Below are 16,918 nucleotides of genomic sequence, written 5' to 3'. Positions count from 1 at the left end.
AGACAGTTTTTCACATTTGATATAATTTCACACTACAACTAAATACTGCTTCACTAAAAATCTTTGTTCGGAAAACACGCCAGTATTCAGATGTTCCTAGGAAATGAAAGACATACCACGGTTATCTTTTTTGTTGAAAGTAGAGTATATTATTATGTAGGCTGAGAGGGGTTCCCAAGCTTTTTCATATGACTGTGTATATATGTGGAAACCTATAGTTCAGCAAGCATTTAAATGTGCTTTCTAAACTTAGTGTTCTACAGCATCTGGTATTTTGCACAAATGATTTGTTGAAGAGTTATAATTTGTGGACCTACAACTAAGTCCACCAAAATGAAATTCAGATGGCCTAATTATTCAAGCATAAGCATACAGATGGTCCTATTTAATTTTAGAAAAGACTGAATTATGACTACAATTATCATTAACTGTATTCTCATATTCAATTGCTTTACCAGACATTGTATAGAGTTTCTATAAAATTTGAAAAGAGCCCAACTCATATTCCACAATTGAGAAATGCAATGACAAAAAAAATCCATTATAGACAAAGAAATTTCTCAATCCAAGTTTCCAAATCCTCAAAAATAAATGGTGGAACCAAAAGCAAAACTTAATTGTTTCAAGTTAACTGAAATGAACTTTTAATTAACTGTTTTCTGGGTTATGTCTCTACATATAAGATGTATGAAAAACAGAAAAAAAACAAAAAGGTTTCCAGATTAATATGATCTTAGCTCAGACGGGGTACATCTCTCTAAAGGAGATCATGTTGTTGGTGTACTGTAGGATGCCATTGTAAGTCTGGAAGAGCTGTGTTTGCCTTATGCCAATGTCTTCTTTATCTCCAAAATACTGAAAAAGCTCATTATGTTTAGATACATAAACACATATGCTGAATTTAAAAATAATTCTAGTTGAAAAGTTATGCATGTTAATTAAAGCTGCTTGCCATAATAAATTAAGCACAGTCTTAACACTTAATATACAGCACAGTTCATTTTACTGGTGACTGGGGTACCAGCAAATTTAACCATTTAACATTTAATGGCAATTTGCCTCCCAAAGCGAGCAGCTTAACATTAGGGCCTGATAGTAACATATGGTAAAAAGAGAATTCCTTTCCTATTTAAATTGTGTTTAGATAAAATGTTTCTCTATCTATTACATTACTCATTCCCTGAATTATTATATAGAAAAGGCTACATGTCCACAACTGATTCACCAACACAAAATTCTTGACTACCTAAGGAAAAAATATTTTTCATTAATGAATCAATTTCATGGCCCTGAGACTCAGACAAAGGCAATCTTGGAGCTGTGGCAGTTATAAATCTTGCCTATGCAGTCAACATTGTCTGAAATAACTGCATTTTTGATTAAACCAGCAATGAGTAAAATATGCAGTCAATTTAACACCAAAAATTAACAATAAGACATTTTGGAGAATACTAATAAAAACTAAGATACAACAATACTAACTGATGCAAAAGTACTTGCCAATATAGTTATTTCAAAGAGCAGTATTGTGGGAGCTTTCAATACCGTCAACTAATACTATACAAGTAAAGCCAGAGAAATGCATTGCACTGTTATCTGCTGATAATGCAGCCATGAGACTGTTTATAGTGTAATGTAAATTCCGAGTAAGTTTATTCACTGTATTCAAATGACTTACAAAGCCAAATGTTGCTGAATAAAAATGTTTTTCTTTTCAGTTGACACATTTGTTGGTAACTCCATAAAAAGGAAGAACTAATAATTGAAATAACTTGAAATGGACAAAAGTAATTGGCACACATCATTGTTTATTCTATATTTAACAAAAATCAGACTTTACTTTAGAATTTTCATTCAACATAATATTTCAAATAATACCAGAAATTAAAATGGCACAGACAAAAATGATGGGACCTTCAACCTAGTATTTTCTGGCACATTCTTTATAGGCAATCACGGCAAACAAGCGATTCCTGTAGCTCTCAATGAGACTTCTGCACCTGTCAACAGGTAGTTTGGCCCATTCTTCCTGAGTAAAGTGCTTCAGCTGTGTCAGGTTTGAAGGGTGCCTTCTCCAGACTGCAAGTTTCAATTCTTTCCACAGATGTTCAATAGGATTCAAATCAGGGCTCATACTAGGCCACTTCAGAAAAGGCTACTGTTTTGTTCTCAGCCAATCTTAGGTTCTTTTCGCTGTGTGCTTTGGTTATTATCCTGTTGGAGGATCCATGACCTGTGACAAAGACTGAGCTTTCTGACACTGGGCAGTAGCTGATGTGACTTACCAAAAAGCTCCAGTTTTGTCTAATCTGCCCAAGGGCCATTCTTCCAGAAGTACTGTGGTTTGTCTGTGGCTCTAAAATCTGTCTAACCCCTACTCTCTTCTGTTTCCTTTTCCGGTGTCCTTTTGGTGGTGGCACAGCTACTCAAAGCACCGTGATGTTCCAACAATGATGGATGGATTAAAAGCCAGAAGTCTGTATGACCATCAGCATCAAGTGACTCTGTGTGAACCCTAACTACAAACAGGACTATTTCATTTATGTTAGGTAGAATGCCCAGAGGGGACTGGGCGGTCTCGTGGCCTGGAACCCCTGCAGATTTTATTTTTTTCTCCAGCCGTCTGGAGTTTTTTTTTTGTTTTTTCTGTCCCCCTGGCCATCGGACCTTACTCCTTTTCTATGTTAACTAATGCTGTCTTATTTTAATTTCTTATTTTGTCTTTTATTTTTCTTTTCTTCATTATGTAAAGCACTTTGAGCTACTTTTTGTATGAAAATTTGCTATATAAATAAATGTTGTTGTTGTTGTCAATATGCATTTTAGCAAATTCCAGTCTGTGTTTTTTATTTTTGACAGATTGTACTATCAGACACTGCTGAGCCTTGACCTTGATGTTCAGCTTACATCTCTTTGGAAGTTGTCCTTGGCTTTGTGTCTACCACTCTCACTATTCTTCAACCCATTCTGGGGTTGATTTCCCTCTTGTGGCTGCATTCAGAGTGATTGGCCACAAGAGGGAAATCAACCCCAGAATGGGCAGAAGAATAGTGAGAGTGGCTTAAAGTTCTTAATAATATTTGCAGCTGTTGTCAAAGGAACATCAAGCTGCTTGGATATGGTCTTATAGCCTTTGCCTTTAAAATGCATATCTATAATTTTCTTTCTGATCTCCTCAGACAACTCTCTCCTGTGCTTTCTCTGGTCCATGTTCAGTGTGGGATACATGACAATACCCAACGGCAGAGTGACTACTTTTCTCCATTTAAACTGAATGACTAATTGCACAATTGGAGACATGTATAATAGTAATTAAAGGAAAACAACTAGTTTGAAAAAACAAACAAACACTCTAATCAAATTATTTATGATCTTTTCTAAGGGTACCAACAAGTGTGTCCAGGCCATTTTAGAACATCTTTGTAGAATAAGCAATACTTGATCTCTTTTCACACTTGCTTTGCTTTACTTGATGATACAGTATATACTGGTATACATGGGACAATTGCCTTTCATTTAATCACTTTTCATGAGGCATGCAGCACTTTTTCAACAAGCTGTAGAAACACCAACAAATTTGTCCATGTCTGTTTGTTAAGAGAATTTTTAACCATCAGGGCTGGCTAAGGAATGAGTAAAATGGTAGGATATATAAAATATTCAAGTTGAAATTACCTCTCTGAAGGTAAATTTGAAACAGTAAATGCTCAGTCATTATAATCACTCAGAATGTTTGTTTTAAGACATACGATTTAGTAAAGGTGTCAATGCTTTTAAATGGAAGCTTTATAAATTTCAAAAATGTGTCTAGCACTCTCTTTTTAAAACATCCCAATGAAATCCCACAAATTTCCTTTAAAAATAATTGTATTAAATTTTAATGAAGTCTGCCTACTGGGAGCCAAACAGTTGCATAAAGATGTACATTTATTACAGTTAGGTCCATAAATATTTGGACAGAGACAACTTTTTTCTAATTTTGGTTCTGTACATTACCACAATGAATTTTAAATGAAACAACTCAGATGCAGTTGAAGTGCAGACTTTCAGCTTTAATTCAGTGGGGTGAACAAAACGATTGCATAAAAATGTGAGGCAACTAAAGCATTTTTTAACACAATCCCTTCATTTCAGGGGCTCAAAAGTAATTGGACAATTGACTCAAAGGCTATTTCATGGGCAGGTGTGGGCAAGTCCGTCGTTATGTCATTATCAATTAAGCAGATAAAAGGCCTGGAGTTGATTTGAGGTGTGGTGCTTGCATGTGGAAGATTTTGCTGTGAACAGACAACATGCGGTCAAAGGAGCTCTCTCGCCAAAGCAACCCAGAACTTTATTAAAGCAAAGAAGTGGAAAATTCTTGAATGGCCAAGTCAGTCACCTGATCTTAACCCAATTGAACATGCATTTCACTTGTTGAAGACTAAACTTTGGACAGAAAGGCCCACAAACAAACAGCAACTGAAAGCTGCTGCAGTAAAGGCCTGGCAGAGCATTAAAAAGGAGGAAACCCAGCATCTGGTGATGTCCATGAGTTCAAGACTTCAGGCTGTCATTGCCAGCAAAGGGTTTTCAACCAAGTATTAGAAATGAAATGAGCCCCTGAAATGAAGGGATTGTGTTAAAAAATGCTTTAGTTGCCTCACATTTTTATGCAACAGTTTTGTTCACCCCACTGAATTAAAGCTGAAAGTCTGCACTTCAACTGCATCTGAGTTGTTTCATTTAAAATTCATTGTGGTAAATGTACAGAACCAAAATTAGAAAAAAGTTGTCTCTGTCCAAATATTTATGGACCTAATTGTATACAGTAATCCCTCACCTATCGCGGGGGTTACGTTCCAGAGCCCCCCGCGATAGGTGAAAATCCGCGAAGTAGCGACCTATATTTATTTTATTATTTATACATATTTTAAGGCTTTATAAACCCTTCCCACACTCTTATAAACCTTTCTCACTCTCTTGTTAACCTTTCCCATGCTCTTATAAACACTTCCTATGCTCTTAAACACTTTCTACATTCTTAAACACCTCAGACCAACACTGCACACTGCACGCAGCGATCAGACGTCAATGTGTCTGCACTCGCTTTGTGAAGGGGGGCAGCTGAACTCACGCTGAGCAGAAATGGACTTTGTGCTGCTTCTGCCAAAATGCCTGCTTGTCGCTCTGCGCGAGGAGTGTGTGTGTGTGTGTGTGTGTGTGTGAGAGCTGAACGCACCTTCGCTCAAACCCCCCCTCCCCGGAAGCGCAGTACGCTCCTGCCACTTCGCATTGTCAAGGGGGTGGGGAGCTGAATGAACGCTAAGGAGAAGTGGACTTTGTGCTGGCTTTGTGCTGCTTGTCGCTCTGCGTGTCAATAATTTAAAAGCCTGTACAATCAGGCTTTTAGGTGTACATCACCTATTTTCCTGTCTCACTGTCTTGTCTTGCGTGAAGTTAAAATGTTTTATAATAGTGAGATGTTACTCATATCCTTAGCCCGACATCCACATATCATGTGTTAACAAAGTGTGTTTTATAAGTTTACATGTGTTTAAAGCATGTGGGATGGGAATTTTAAGGCTTAAACTATAAAAATGTTTATTTATATGGTCTTTCTATATCGCGGATTTTCTCCTGTTGCTGATGGGTCTGTAACATAACTTCCGCGATAGGCGGGCAATCACTTGTACAGTATTTAAAAACCCGCGAAGTCGTGAATCCATGAAAAGTGAACCGCGAAGTAGCGAGGGATTACTGTATACTATTTTATTGTTTGGAGGCATAGTGACATATTTTTACCATTTTCCATTGGCATTCTCTGTTTTTTGTTATTTATTCCGATTACATTACTGATGTCCTTCAACCTCCCTAGTGTTACATGTGAGCATCACTTGGACTGTGGAAAAAAGCATTAGTCCCAAGTGTCACTTGGGCAACTGTATAGACACACTTCACGTATGTGTTAGACCCAAGGATTACTCAGGCAATGGTATAGGTGTGCTGTACATAAATGTCAGTCCTAAGCGTTATCTGGGAAATGGTGTAGACACATCTTCATCTAGCCTCGTGATTGCACCTTAAATGAAATGTTTTTCAGAAGCTCTGGGGTTGCACGCTCTTGACAGTGATACAAGCAGTGATGTTGAGGAGCCTGACAAAGTGAATCTGTCTTCATGCAGTGAAAGTGAAACAGACAGTGAAACCAAAAATGATGACTGTGTTTGGGTTTCTATTGACCCTGCTTCAAATAAACCAGCACCACCTTATTTTGATTTTGTGGGGCGGCCAGGAATTAAAGTGAAGGTTGATGGCCCAGATCCACTTACTTATTTGAAGTTATTTCTTGATGATGGCGTGATCAAAAGAATTGTTGAGAAGTGCCGTAATGCTGAATAGTGTCAGGTAAAAGACTGCGCACCTAAGCAGTTTTCCCGTTCAAAAATATTTCACACAAAAGACATATTTTGACAGTATATATGGAATTAGCATCATCATCATTATTATTCATTTCATATTATACTTTTTACACTTCTGACTTTGTACTTTTAGTGTTTTGCATGTTTTACAGTACAAAGGAGAGATTTAATAAAAATGTAATTTTTCAAGCCAAAAAAAATGCAATTCTTTTTACATGTTTTTTTGAGAAGAAAATGTAATGTTAAGGAAGTTAAAAGATCAGAATCATTGTTGTCTCTATTGATCTTGAATTGTTCTTTATTAATTCACAAGTCTAACTTGCTCCTGAACAATTCTTTACATGAAAGTTTAAATCACTTTTAAATTATAAGAACATCATTAGTATTTCATAAATTTCTCTGTACTATCATTACAACTGTCTTATACATTCAATGAGAAAAACAAAATAGCCTTAATTATAACTAATAAACATACTGTATCTATATACACACACACACCCCATTGCTGTGGGTCCCCATTAATGCCTGTCTCAGTTTTCCATAAAAACATGAAATTAACAGTTTTTCTTGGCCCTAACAACACAGGCTAAGTAACAGTTTAAAAATTATACAATTTTTGGGAGAAGTATTCTTTTAAGATCTAGGGGGAACCACGGCATTATGGTGAATTCACCATCACGTACCATGTTCAGTTTATAAAAATTCTAAGCCTCATGAAGTGTTTGCCTGATGAAACAAGTCCTTTCAGAAATGCGCCTGAATCAGCAGTGATGTTCAGATATACTGAGGTACTCGCACACAAAGCCCTACAAATGGTATTTGGATCCTTAAAAGCTTTTGAAATGTTGCTAGATTTAAAAATGTCACTTAGCCCTCTTATTCCAGCCTATATTTGTATGGAAATGTTGCATTCTCAAGAAGAACATTTTTAAAGATGAAAGGAGTTGTCAACAGATAGCTTTAAACTCAAAAACTATACTATTCTGTTTCCACAAGTATTCAAACACTTGTGCTCAAGTAGTTCCGTTTTCACATATAAATGAAATGACCCAAGTAAAGGGATAATTGCCTTCCTACTGGCCTTTGCCTATACAATTGCCACATTTTTAGATAAAAAATGCCAGTCTGTTCATGACTGTTTTGTTGCACAGAGAGTCTGAAGGAACAATAATAAAATGAAGATTAAAGAAAATTTTATGGAAGTCAGACAAAGTGATAAAAAGAATACATTAGTACACGTGTACAAAACTATTTCCAGGTTTCTGAATCTCCCTCAGACCACTGGTGGCTCAATAATCAAGAAAAAGAAGCCGCATACCATCGCCTAAACCCAACAAACAAACAAAAATGCAACTTAGGGAAGCCAATGAAAGGCCAAAAAGTCTCCCTAAAATACCACCAGAGTTCCGTAGTTATAAAGGTTTATTAGTTATGTTGATCAAGATCTCTGCATAGGTGAAGACAAGAAAGACACCACAGACAAATATGAAATGGCCTGACTGTGCTTTGCCAGACAACACAAAAATGAATGAGCTTAAAACATTACTAAACACTGCAAGGGGTAAGTAAAACATAAAAATATGTAACTGTTCGGTGGAGTATTTGTTTAAAACTCAAAGCACATGGTTATCATGCGATGATCTATAACCAAGTATGCCAACACGGGAAATATAGTGGCATGCAAAGGTTTGGGTACCCTTGCTTTAAATGTCTGTTACTGTGAACAGATCAGTGGGCACAAGATGAACTGATCACAAAATTGGCATAAACTTGAAGATGACACATTTATTGAACTATTAAAGAAAGAATACATTTTTATTTCCATCACTCACAGGTACTAAATACCAAAAAAATGAAAATGGTCTGAAGCAGAAGTTTGGGCACCCGATATGGTGAGTACTTAGTAAGTCCCCTTTGGCAGGTATCATAGCTTGCGGTTTCTAGACAGTTAAGAGTCTTTCAATTCTTACTTGGGGTATTTTCACCCATTCGCCCTGCAGAAGGCTTTTAATTCTGCAAGATTCTTGGTCTGTTTTTCGTGCACTGCTCTTTTGAGATCCATCCACAGATTTTCAATGATGTTTAGGTCGGGAGACTGTGAGGGCCATCACAAAACCATCAGCTTGCGTCTCTATGAGGTATCCCATTGTAGACTTGGAGGTGTGTTTCAGGTGATGTTTGCTTCCAGAATTTGCTAGTTATTTATTTGAATCCATTCTTCTGTCTACCAATGACACGTTCCTTGTGCTACTGGCTGCAACACAAGCCCAAAGCATGATCAATCCACCCCCATGCTAAACAGATGGAGAGTTGTTGTTTTCCTGGAATTTGGCACCCTTTTTTCTCCAAACATACCTTTGCAAATTTTGACCCAAAAAGTTCTATTTTGACTTCATCAGTCCACAGGACTGGTTTCCAAAATATATCAGTCTTCTTTAGATGTTCATTTGCAAACTTCAGGTGCTGAATTTTGTGGCTAGAATGAAGGAAAGTTTTTATTTCGCTTACTCTACCACGAAGGTCATATGTGTTCAGGTGTCACTACACAGTAGAACAGTGTACCACCATTCCAGACTCTGCTACATCTACAGTCATGGCCGAAATTATCGGCACCCCTGGAATTTTCCCAGAAAATGCACCATTTCTCCCAGAAAATTGTTGCAATTACAAATGTTTTGGTATACACATGTTTATTTCCTTTATGTGCACTGGAACAACACAAAAAAAAACAGAAAAAAAGCCAAATCTGACATCATGTCACACATAACTCCAAAAATGGGACGGACAAAATTATTGGCACCTTTTCAAAATTGTGGGTAAATTGTTTTATTTCAAGCATATGATGCTCATTTGAACTCACCTGTGGCAAGAAACAGGTGCTGGCAATATATTAATCACACCTGAAGCCAGTTAAAATGGAGAAAAGTTGACTCAACCTTTCTGTTGTGTGTCTGAGTGTGCCACACTAAGCATGGAGAACAGAAAGAAGAGCAGAGAATTGTCTGAGGACTTGAGAACAAAAATTGTGTAAAAATATCAACAATCTCAAGGCTACAAGTCCATCTTCAGAGATCTTCATGTTCCTTTGTCCACTGTGTGCAACATCATCAAGAACTTCACAACACATAGCACTGTAGCTAATCTCCCTGGACGTGGATGGAAGAGAAAAATTGATAAAAGACTGCAACAAAGGATAGTCCGAATGGTGGATAAACAGCCCCAATCAACTTCAAAATTTATTCAAGCTGTTCTGCAGACTCAGGGTGCAACAGTGTCAGCTCGAACTATCCGTCGACATCTGAACGAAATGAAACGCTATGGCAGGAGAGCAAGGAGGACCCCACTGCTGACACAGAAACATAAAAAAAACAGACTGGCGTTTGCCAAAATGTACTTGAGGAAGCCAAAATCCTTCTGAGCGAACGTCTTGTGGACAGATGAGACCAAGGTAGAGCCTTTTGGTAAAGCTCATCATTCTACTGTTTACAGAAAACGGAATGAGGCCTACGAAGAAAAGAACACAGTACCTAAAGTCAAACATGGTGTAGGTTCTAAGATGTTTTGGGGATGTTTAGCTGCCTCTGGCACTGGATGCCTTGACTGTATGCAAGGCATCATGAAATCTGAAGACTACCAAAAGATATTGGGGCGCAATGTAGGGCCCAGTGTCAGAAAGCTGGGTCTGCGTCAGAGGTCATGGGTGTTCCAGCAGGACAATGACCCCAAACATACCTCTAAAAGCACCCAGAAATGGTTGAAGACAAAGCGCTGGAGAGTTCTGAAGTGGCCAGCAATGAGTCCGGATCTAAATCCGATTGAACACTTAAATTGCTGTTGGGAGAAGGCACCCTTCAAATCTGAGAGACCTTGAGCAGTTTGCAAAAGAAGAGTGGTCGGAAATTCCAGTTGAGAGGTGTAACAAGCTTGTTGATGGTTATAGTAAGTGCTTGATTTCAGTTATTTTTTCCAAAGGGCGTGCAACCAAATATTAAGTTGAGGGTGCCAATAATTTTGTCCAATTGTTGAGTTTTGTGTGAAATTATGTCAGATTTGGCTTTTTTTCTCTGTTTTTTTGTGTTGTTCCAATGCACATAAAGGAAATAAACATGTGTATTCCAAAACATTTGTAATTGCAACAATTTTTTGGGAGAAATGGTGCATTTTCTGGGAAAATTCCAGGGGTGCCGATAATTTTGTCCATGACTGTACCAGAAGATCTTTTACAATTAAATGGAGGTTTTTATTTGCCTTTCGAGCAATCCAACAAGAAGTTCTTTCAGAACGTTTTCTTGGTCTTCCAGACCTCAACTTGACCTCCATTGTTCCTGTTAACTGACATTTCTTAATAACATTATGAACTGAGGAAACCGCTACCTGAAAACTCTTTGCTCTCTTCTTGTAGCCTTCTCCTACTTTGTGAGCATCAATTATTTTATTTTTCAGAGTGATAGGCAGCTCCTTAGAGGAGCCCATGGCTGCTGATTGTTGGGAAAAGGTTTGAGGAGTCTGAGAACTTATACAGCTTTGCACTGGGATATCCTAAAGATGGCTGTGAACAAGCCACAGCCCTATTGAGCTAATTAAGGTCTTAGACACTGCGAAAAGTTATCTGAGACCTCAAGTATCATGGGGTCCCTTTCCTTTTTGGAATGAAAGCCTGTGTAGCTATAGTGGTACTCCAAGGACTGAGCTTGGGAACCCCTGAGCCAGAGTAAAGAATGACCAGACTGAGAGGACAGGTCCATTGGTGCTTTGTATTACATTGAGGTGAATGAGGACTACAGGGGCTCTCAAACAATACACCATGTGGAAGGCTACAGCATTTGATCTGATAGTCTAATTTTGCCAGTATTCTCTTTTATGCCAATGTTTGAGTCCAAGGAAGTCAGTTCAGTAATGCTGCTGATGACCCTGATCAGTTCATTCATGTGCATATCGGTCATCCCTGAGCTGGTGCTTCCCAAGTAGACCACAGTATGGTATGACATCCCCAGCAAATTGTTGAACATATGGATTACCCTGAATTCTTCAGAAAGATAAGCATGGTTTTGCTCTTTTTCTACAGTATTACTGTTTCATCCAAAATAAAAACAAACCTACGAAAATATTCACAACTATGGTCATCTTTAGTCGAAACTGTTGGCAAAAAAGGAACAGAATAGTTGAAATCTGTCTTAAAATTTGAGGGTTCACTCAAAATGAGCAACAGACGAGGGGTGACAACATAATATTTACTGTTAATTCATCATTTGTTTTATTGGACAACCAGCTAATACACATCTGTATTTTCAATTGTCTGATTTAATGGAATTTAAATGTCAGTCCAGCCACTCGAACATACTAACCACCAGGCTCTACAGTCAATGGTGTTTCCATGAGGTAGTAAAGGATGGCCACAGGCACTATACAAAAAGTACTGGCCACTGCAGATTGCCCTCTTTAAATTCACTGATGCTGAAAACTGCAGCATTGGTGGCTACATTTCAACAGCATGTCCTCATCCATTTATTCACTTCACCAGTATTTCTTAAACTTTGGGTAGCAAATTTGCGATTGTCTGCCACATGATCACGTAATAAAATTAACCAAATCTGTTCGAGTGTGCATTCTGTGGAGAGTGATATACTGCCCTCTATTTGGAGTACTATTTACTGCAGTTGGATTCAATCTGACACTTATGCATATAAAAACAGCACGCATGCTTTACAAACAACTTACATTTCTATGGTATGAACATCCATCCATCCATTTTCCAACCCGCGGAATCCAAACACAGGGTCATGGGGGTCTGCTGGAGCCAATCCCTGCCAACACAGGGCACAAGGCAGGAACCAATCCCAGGCAGGACGCCAACCCACCGCAGATGGTATGAACAGCTAATTAATATTCTTTACGACAACATCACTGCTCAAACCAGTGTTACAATCAACCAGAGAAAATGCATAAAAGATAAAGGGAAACACACAAATGTGCGTGGTGAATGCACCATGGTGCTAGTTTGAAATGTCGAGATGATCCTATTGGATGTAGCACAAGCATGAAACGATTTTTGGGGTGTTTGGGAGGGGGATGTCAATAGCCTGGGGTTATATTTAGTGCTATGCCACATGCTACATGCAGTGGCAACGGAAAAGCAGGCAGTGCCACATTGCAGATTCGCCTTTACAGCACACATCCATCCATCCATTTTCCAACCCGCTGAATCCGAACACATGGTCACGGGGGTCTGCTGGAGCCAACACAGGGCACAAGGCAGGGAACCAATCCTGGGCAGGGTGCCAACCCACCGCAGACAGCACACATTGAATCCAAAAATCAGTAACAGACAAGCAAAGAAGGTTTTGTATTAAACTTAATATGCCTTGGCAAAAACACATTCATTCTCTTCACTTTATTTTAAAATGGTTTGAAAAGTATCAGTCTGGTACTGTGAAGGGCATGTTTGTTGGAACATTAAGAACTGCAATAACAGCAGAAAATAAAACTTTCAGATAGGCTAAATGGTTGCTTTCTGTTTTACTCATCTAGTAACATTTGTATGAGAAATATTGTTTAATGGAAACAAAAACAGTAAGTTACGGTTTTTATTGTATGGTAATTATTGTTTGTCTGTGGATGGCTCTGCAGTTATTATGGTAATAAACCTTTTATTGGGTCCCAGTATGGTACCAACATGCTTATTTGCATCCTCAGATCAAAACTCTTCCATTTCTTGCTGCTGAAAACCCTAGACAGTTCTTCTGGGTGGACGGCTGTGTTGAAGGCATTTTGTCTGAATGGTGGGAACTTATGATGCTAACTACAGCTACAGAAGAGATGCACTAAATTACATAATGGTAATGTAGCCAAGCAGGGAACTTTGGCTGCTCAGTTAGTGTAACTGGCAAACTAAGTTTAGCTACAGTACATCACATTACCTGCATTGTGAGGGAGCATCAGTTATGGCACTATGGCCATGTAGTGAGATTCCCCGAGGGTGATCTGCCTGCAGGAGCCTCATTGTTGAGGACCCGAGCAGCTGGACCAGGCCAAGGGGACACCGATGTAATACTTGGTTGCAGCAGACAGATGGTCATTTCCGGAGGGTGGGAATGGACCACATTTCTGCCTGGGAAGGTTGCCAACCAGAATCCCAAGACGGTTTGTCATGTGGTGGGTGCGGCAACACGCTGTACCTATTCATGTCAAACCTGACCTAAATTACAAGCTGCCTGATGTAGCTGTATCTAACATAAACTACACACTTATATTTAACTTCTTTTCCACACATAAAATAATTTTGTCCTTGCCAATTCATTTGTGCATGGGTAACTACTTGACTGTCAGGAAGATTTTCAGAGAATATAAATGTGTATATGTAATGTTTGACTGCTTATTAATATGCTTCAGTTACTCCCGTGCAATTGTTTGATACTGTATGTTTTTACTGTAATTAGCTTACTTGGAAATAAAATAAAACATGAAATCTGGTTTGTGGTGCCTTTAATTTAAACTAGGCCATTAACATTCTGCGATTCGTAATTAACTCTTAATTTTACAGAGAATACGTGACCCAATTAGATTATCAAGAATAACATTCATCAGCGGTTAGCTACTTCAAGTGACTGCTTCAAATTGGTATTTGGCAAATTTACATTTAATACGCCAATGAACGCTCTGATTTCTGCTCTATTTAATATAAAATCGTTATTACGTAACTCGTATGTTGTCATTTGCCTATACTGTGGACTTTGTGTGCCACCCCGTGATAGTCACTGGCCCTATCTGGACACCCACTAAAAAAAAATCTTGCAATAGCACTTCCTTTTAGGTATGATCTGACACATCCCACATGCAATTTTTGTAAACTCAAATTTATAGCAGAGAAAGCAGCGGTTTCAAAAGAACATTCATCAGATATTATCTTACGGCAACTGTGACGCGTTTTAAATCCTACCGATCAAAAACACATCATTCCAAAATGCTTCTCTAAATTGACAACCACAACAAACAGCCTGATTTGCTTTTCGTGAACTGTTAAGTTTGTTTTGACGTAGCTGCCGTGCATGCGCACTCAACCAGCTTACCTTGCTCATTGAAAAGTTCGCTATTGCCTGTAGGCCGCAACTTTATCATGGAAGATATAAATTTAAATGTTTTTTTTTTTAATTTGTTTCGTTAAACTTTTAAACGTGCATTCTACTTTACATTCAGCTAGGATAACTCTATTTTCTAGTCGTTTATGTGTTCTAACCAGAGCTAACCAAGCTATAACGCCTGTCATTTACCGGTGTTATATACCAATGCCCGATTCACTTTAGGGTCCGGGCTCCAATGAGGCCTTCATTAATAATGGTTCCGCTCAACTGCAAAGCCCATTTACTCACCTGAAAGGAATTTATCGTGAAACATGTCTTTCTTCTTCCCCATTGAGCCAAGGATAAGTAAATTAAAATCCACGTCGTTAACAATAACGAAGGAATCAGCGCCTTATTTACGACATCTCGCCACTACTGTTGTTAAATTTCCACTGCGCAGTTTCTTGGGTTTAGATGTCAATACCGTCTGTGACCTGCAGAGGGCAAACGATTCCCATGGAAACGAATTTATTGCACGAGCTGCTACTGGTTGTTTTAAGTGGCATTCGTTTGGTAGGTTTTTAATAAAAGAAAACGGACTATAAATCAATATCCTAACGCATTTAAAGCATTACAGAGTTTTCATTTGTTTAGCTAAAATCGGTTCATGAAATTAAAGATAATTGCACAGTAATGAAACAAAACTGAATTATTTGCAGCTTTTCTTTTGTGTAATTAACAGGAAGCCTGAACACCGATGATGCGCACCCACCCACCTTTTAGTGAGCAGTGGCTCACAAAGTGGAGAAGTTGCACTTAACATGGCAGGATTTGTTGCATTTTAATTCCAGGACACAAATTAGTGCTTACTTTTATTTCTGCGTTATTAATTTCACTGAAAATGTAGGTGTAACTTCAGGGACACTAATTTTCACAACCTTGGGAAAATATTTGTCCATGAATGCTGATAATTTTAGATTATCAATAAACATACTACTCCCTATAACTTCATTTTCCTGATATATAACGCATCTTAATAGATGAAAAAGCAAATTAAGGGATTTTCATCTAATTAAATGAAATACCAAATGGACATTAACAGCAAGAGTTCGCATCATAGCACATCGTTCTAACTTAAATGGCATGAACAGACACTTTCGTCTTATGGTGCACAATTTTAACGTAAAACAGAATGAAAACAATGTTATGGAACACTCATACATGGTATGATTCAACAGAATGAACACTATCTTCAGTTGCCACACTGGTGCAGTACTTCACAGAATTTCAGAAGTGCATTATTTCAGAACTTTATACAACTATATCTACTATGTGAACTTTACAAATATGTCTACTACTTTTTGCGTGGTTAACAAAAATGGAAAGTGAAAAGAAAATTAGTATCGCCTAACCTGATCTACAGTACGTCTGTACTTTACTGCTTAGTATGAACAAGTACTTGTCAGCGTCACAGATTTTTGTTTATCAGTGTTTGCATCTCACATATCAAAGAAACCAATAAAATCCTCTCGAATTAAGCCCGTAATATCCTCCTAACTCATTAAAATGGAACAGCTATATACGATGTGAAATTTCTACTGTCTCATCAACTGCCAAAAATGAATTGACCTCATCCTTGATCTCCTAAAGAAACAACAATCAAATAATTTTCTGTAGATTGTGGCATGCCATAATTCAATTTATATATTAACGACGAAGTGAGCTGCCAAGATTTGCAGTTTCCAGCTGCGTACCTCCAGAGCTTCACTCTATTGAGGAGGCTGTCACTTTATATTATAAGTCAGTGAAAACGCCTGTTTACAAAGCGTTTAAGATTAGGGTTGAAGGGGCGAGGCTGAGGGGTGGGCGGCGTTATCTGACTCAATCAAGTAAATCAAGATACAAAAACCTGCAATCCAATTGGCTGTCCAGCAGAGCTATTGAATCGTGGAGCTGCTGGCGGAGGCCTGCAGGTGGATCATGAGCCCACTTTGCAAGTAGTGCTTTATATTTCCTAAAGTCTGCCCTGACAGAATATCCACTCATATCATGTCGCCTGGTAACTAACACCAGTCAGCAAAGCAGTGGTGTTGCGCTTATTTGACGCATGAGAGCAGTCGCGTTCTTTCTTTCCATTTCATTGTACTTTGCCAGTTGATGCTGTGCACCTGGTGAATACGTGAATGTAGTCCTTTTTTGTTTTTAAAAATAATCGCGTCTCGCCTCTGGAAAATGTGACGGCAGAAAAAAATGGTAAAAAAAGCGAAGTTAACAAAAAAAAAAAAAGATCGACCTCTTTCCGTCTCTGCAAATATTTACATAGGCGAATCTGTCCAGGTCTGTCTGTTTGTCTGTCTTCACAGTAACACTCAAGCATGAGAAGGCAGGCCTTTACCTGGTGGTTTACTAGCTACTTAAAAGTTCTAATTTATCTGGATACGGACAAAACAATTTTATAGT

At 38.3% G+C, this 16,918-nt stretch overlaps 1 protein-coding gene across 1 annotated transcript in view; it reads right to left on the bottom strand.

The window, feature by feature from the left end:
• The window catches only part of ino80b (INO80 complex subunit B), a 43,797-nt gene extending 28,853 nt beyond the window's left edge, over nt 1-14,944 (bottom strand). Inside the window, exon 1 of the mRNA XM_028802233.2 lies at nt 14,768-14,944. Coding sequence (XP_028658066.1) covers nt 14,768-14,810 — 43 coding nt within the window. The 5' untranslated portion in view covers nt 14,811-14,944. The remainder of the gene's footprint in view (nt 1-14,767) is intronic.
• Nucleotides 14,945-16,918: the final 1,974 nt, after the last annotated feature.

Source organism: Erpetoichthys calabaricus, chromosome 5 (genome assembly GCF_900747795.2).
Source record: "Erpetoichthys calabaricus chromosome 5, fErpCal1.3, whole genome shotgun sequence".
NCBI classification, from domain to species: domain Eukaryota; kingdom Metazoa; phylum Chordata; class Cladistia; order Polypteriformes; family Polypteridae; genus Erpetoichthys; species Erpetoichthys calabaricus.
Note: the sequence above shows the minus strand (reverse complement) of the source record. Positions and strands in the feature narration are given on the sequence as shown.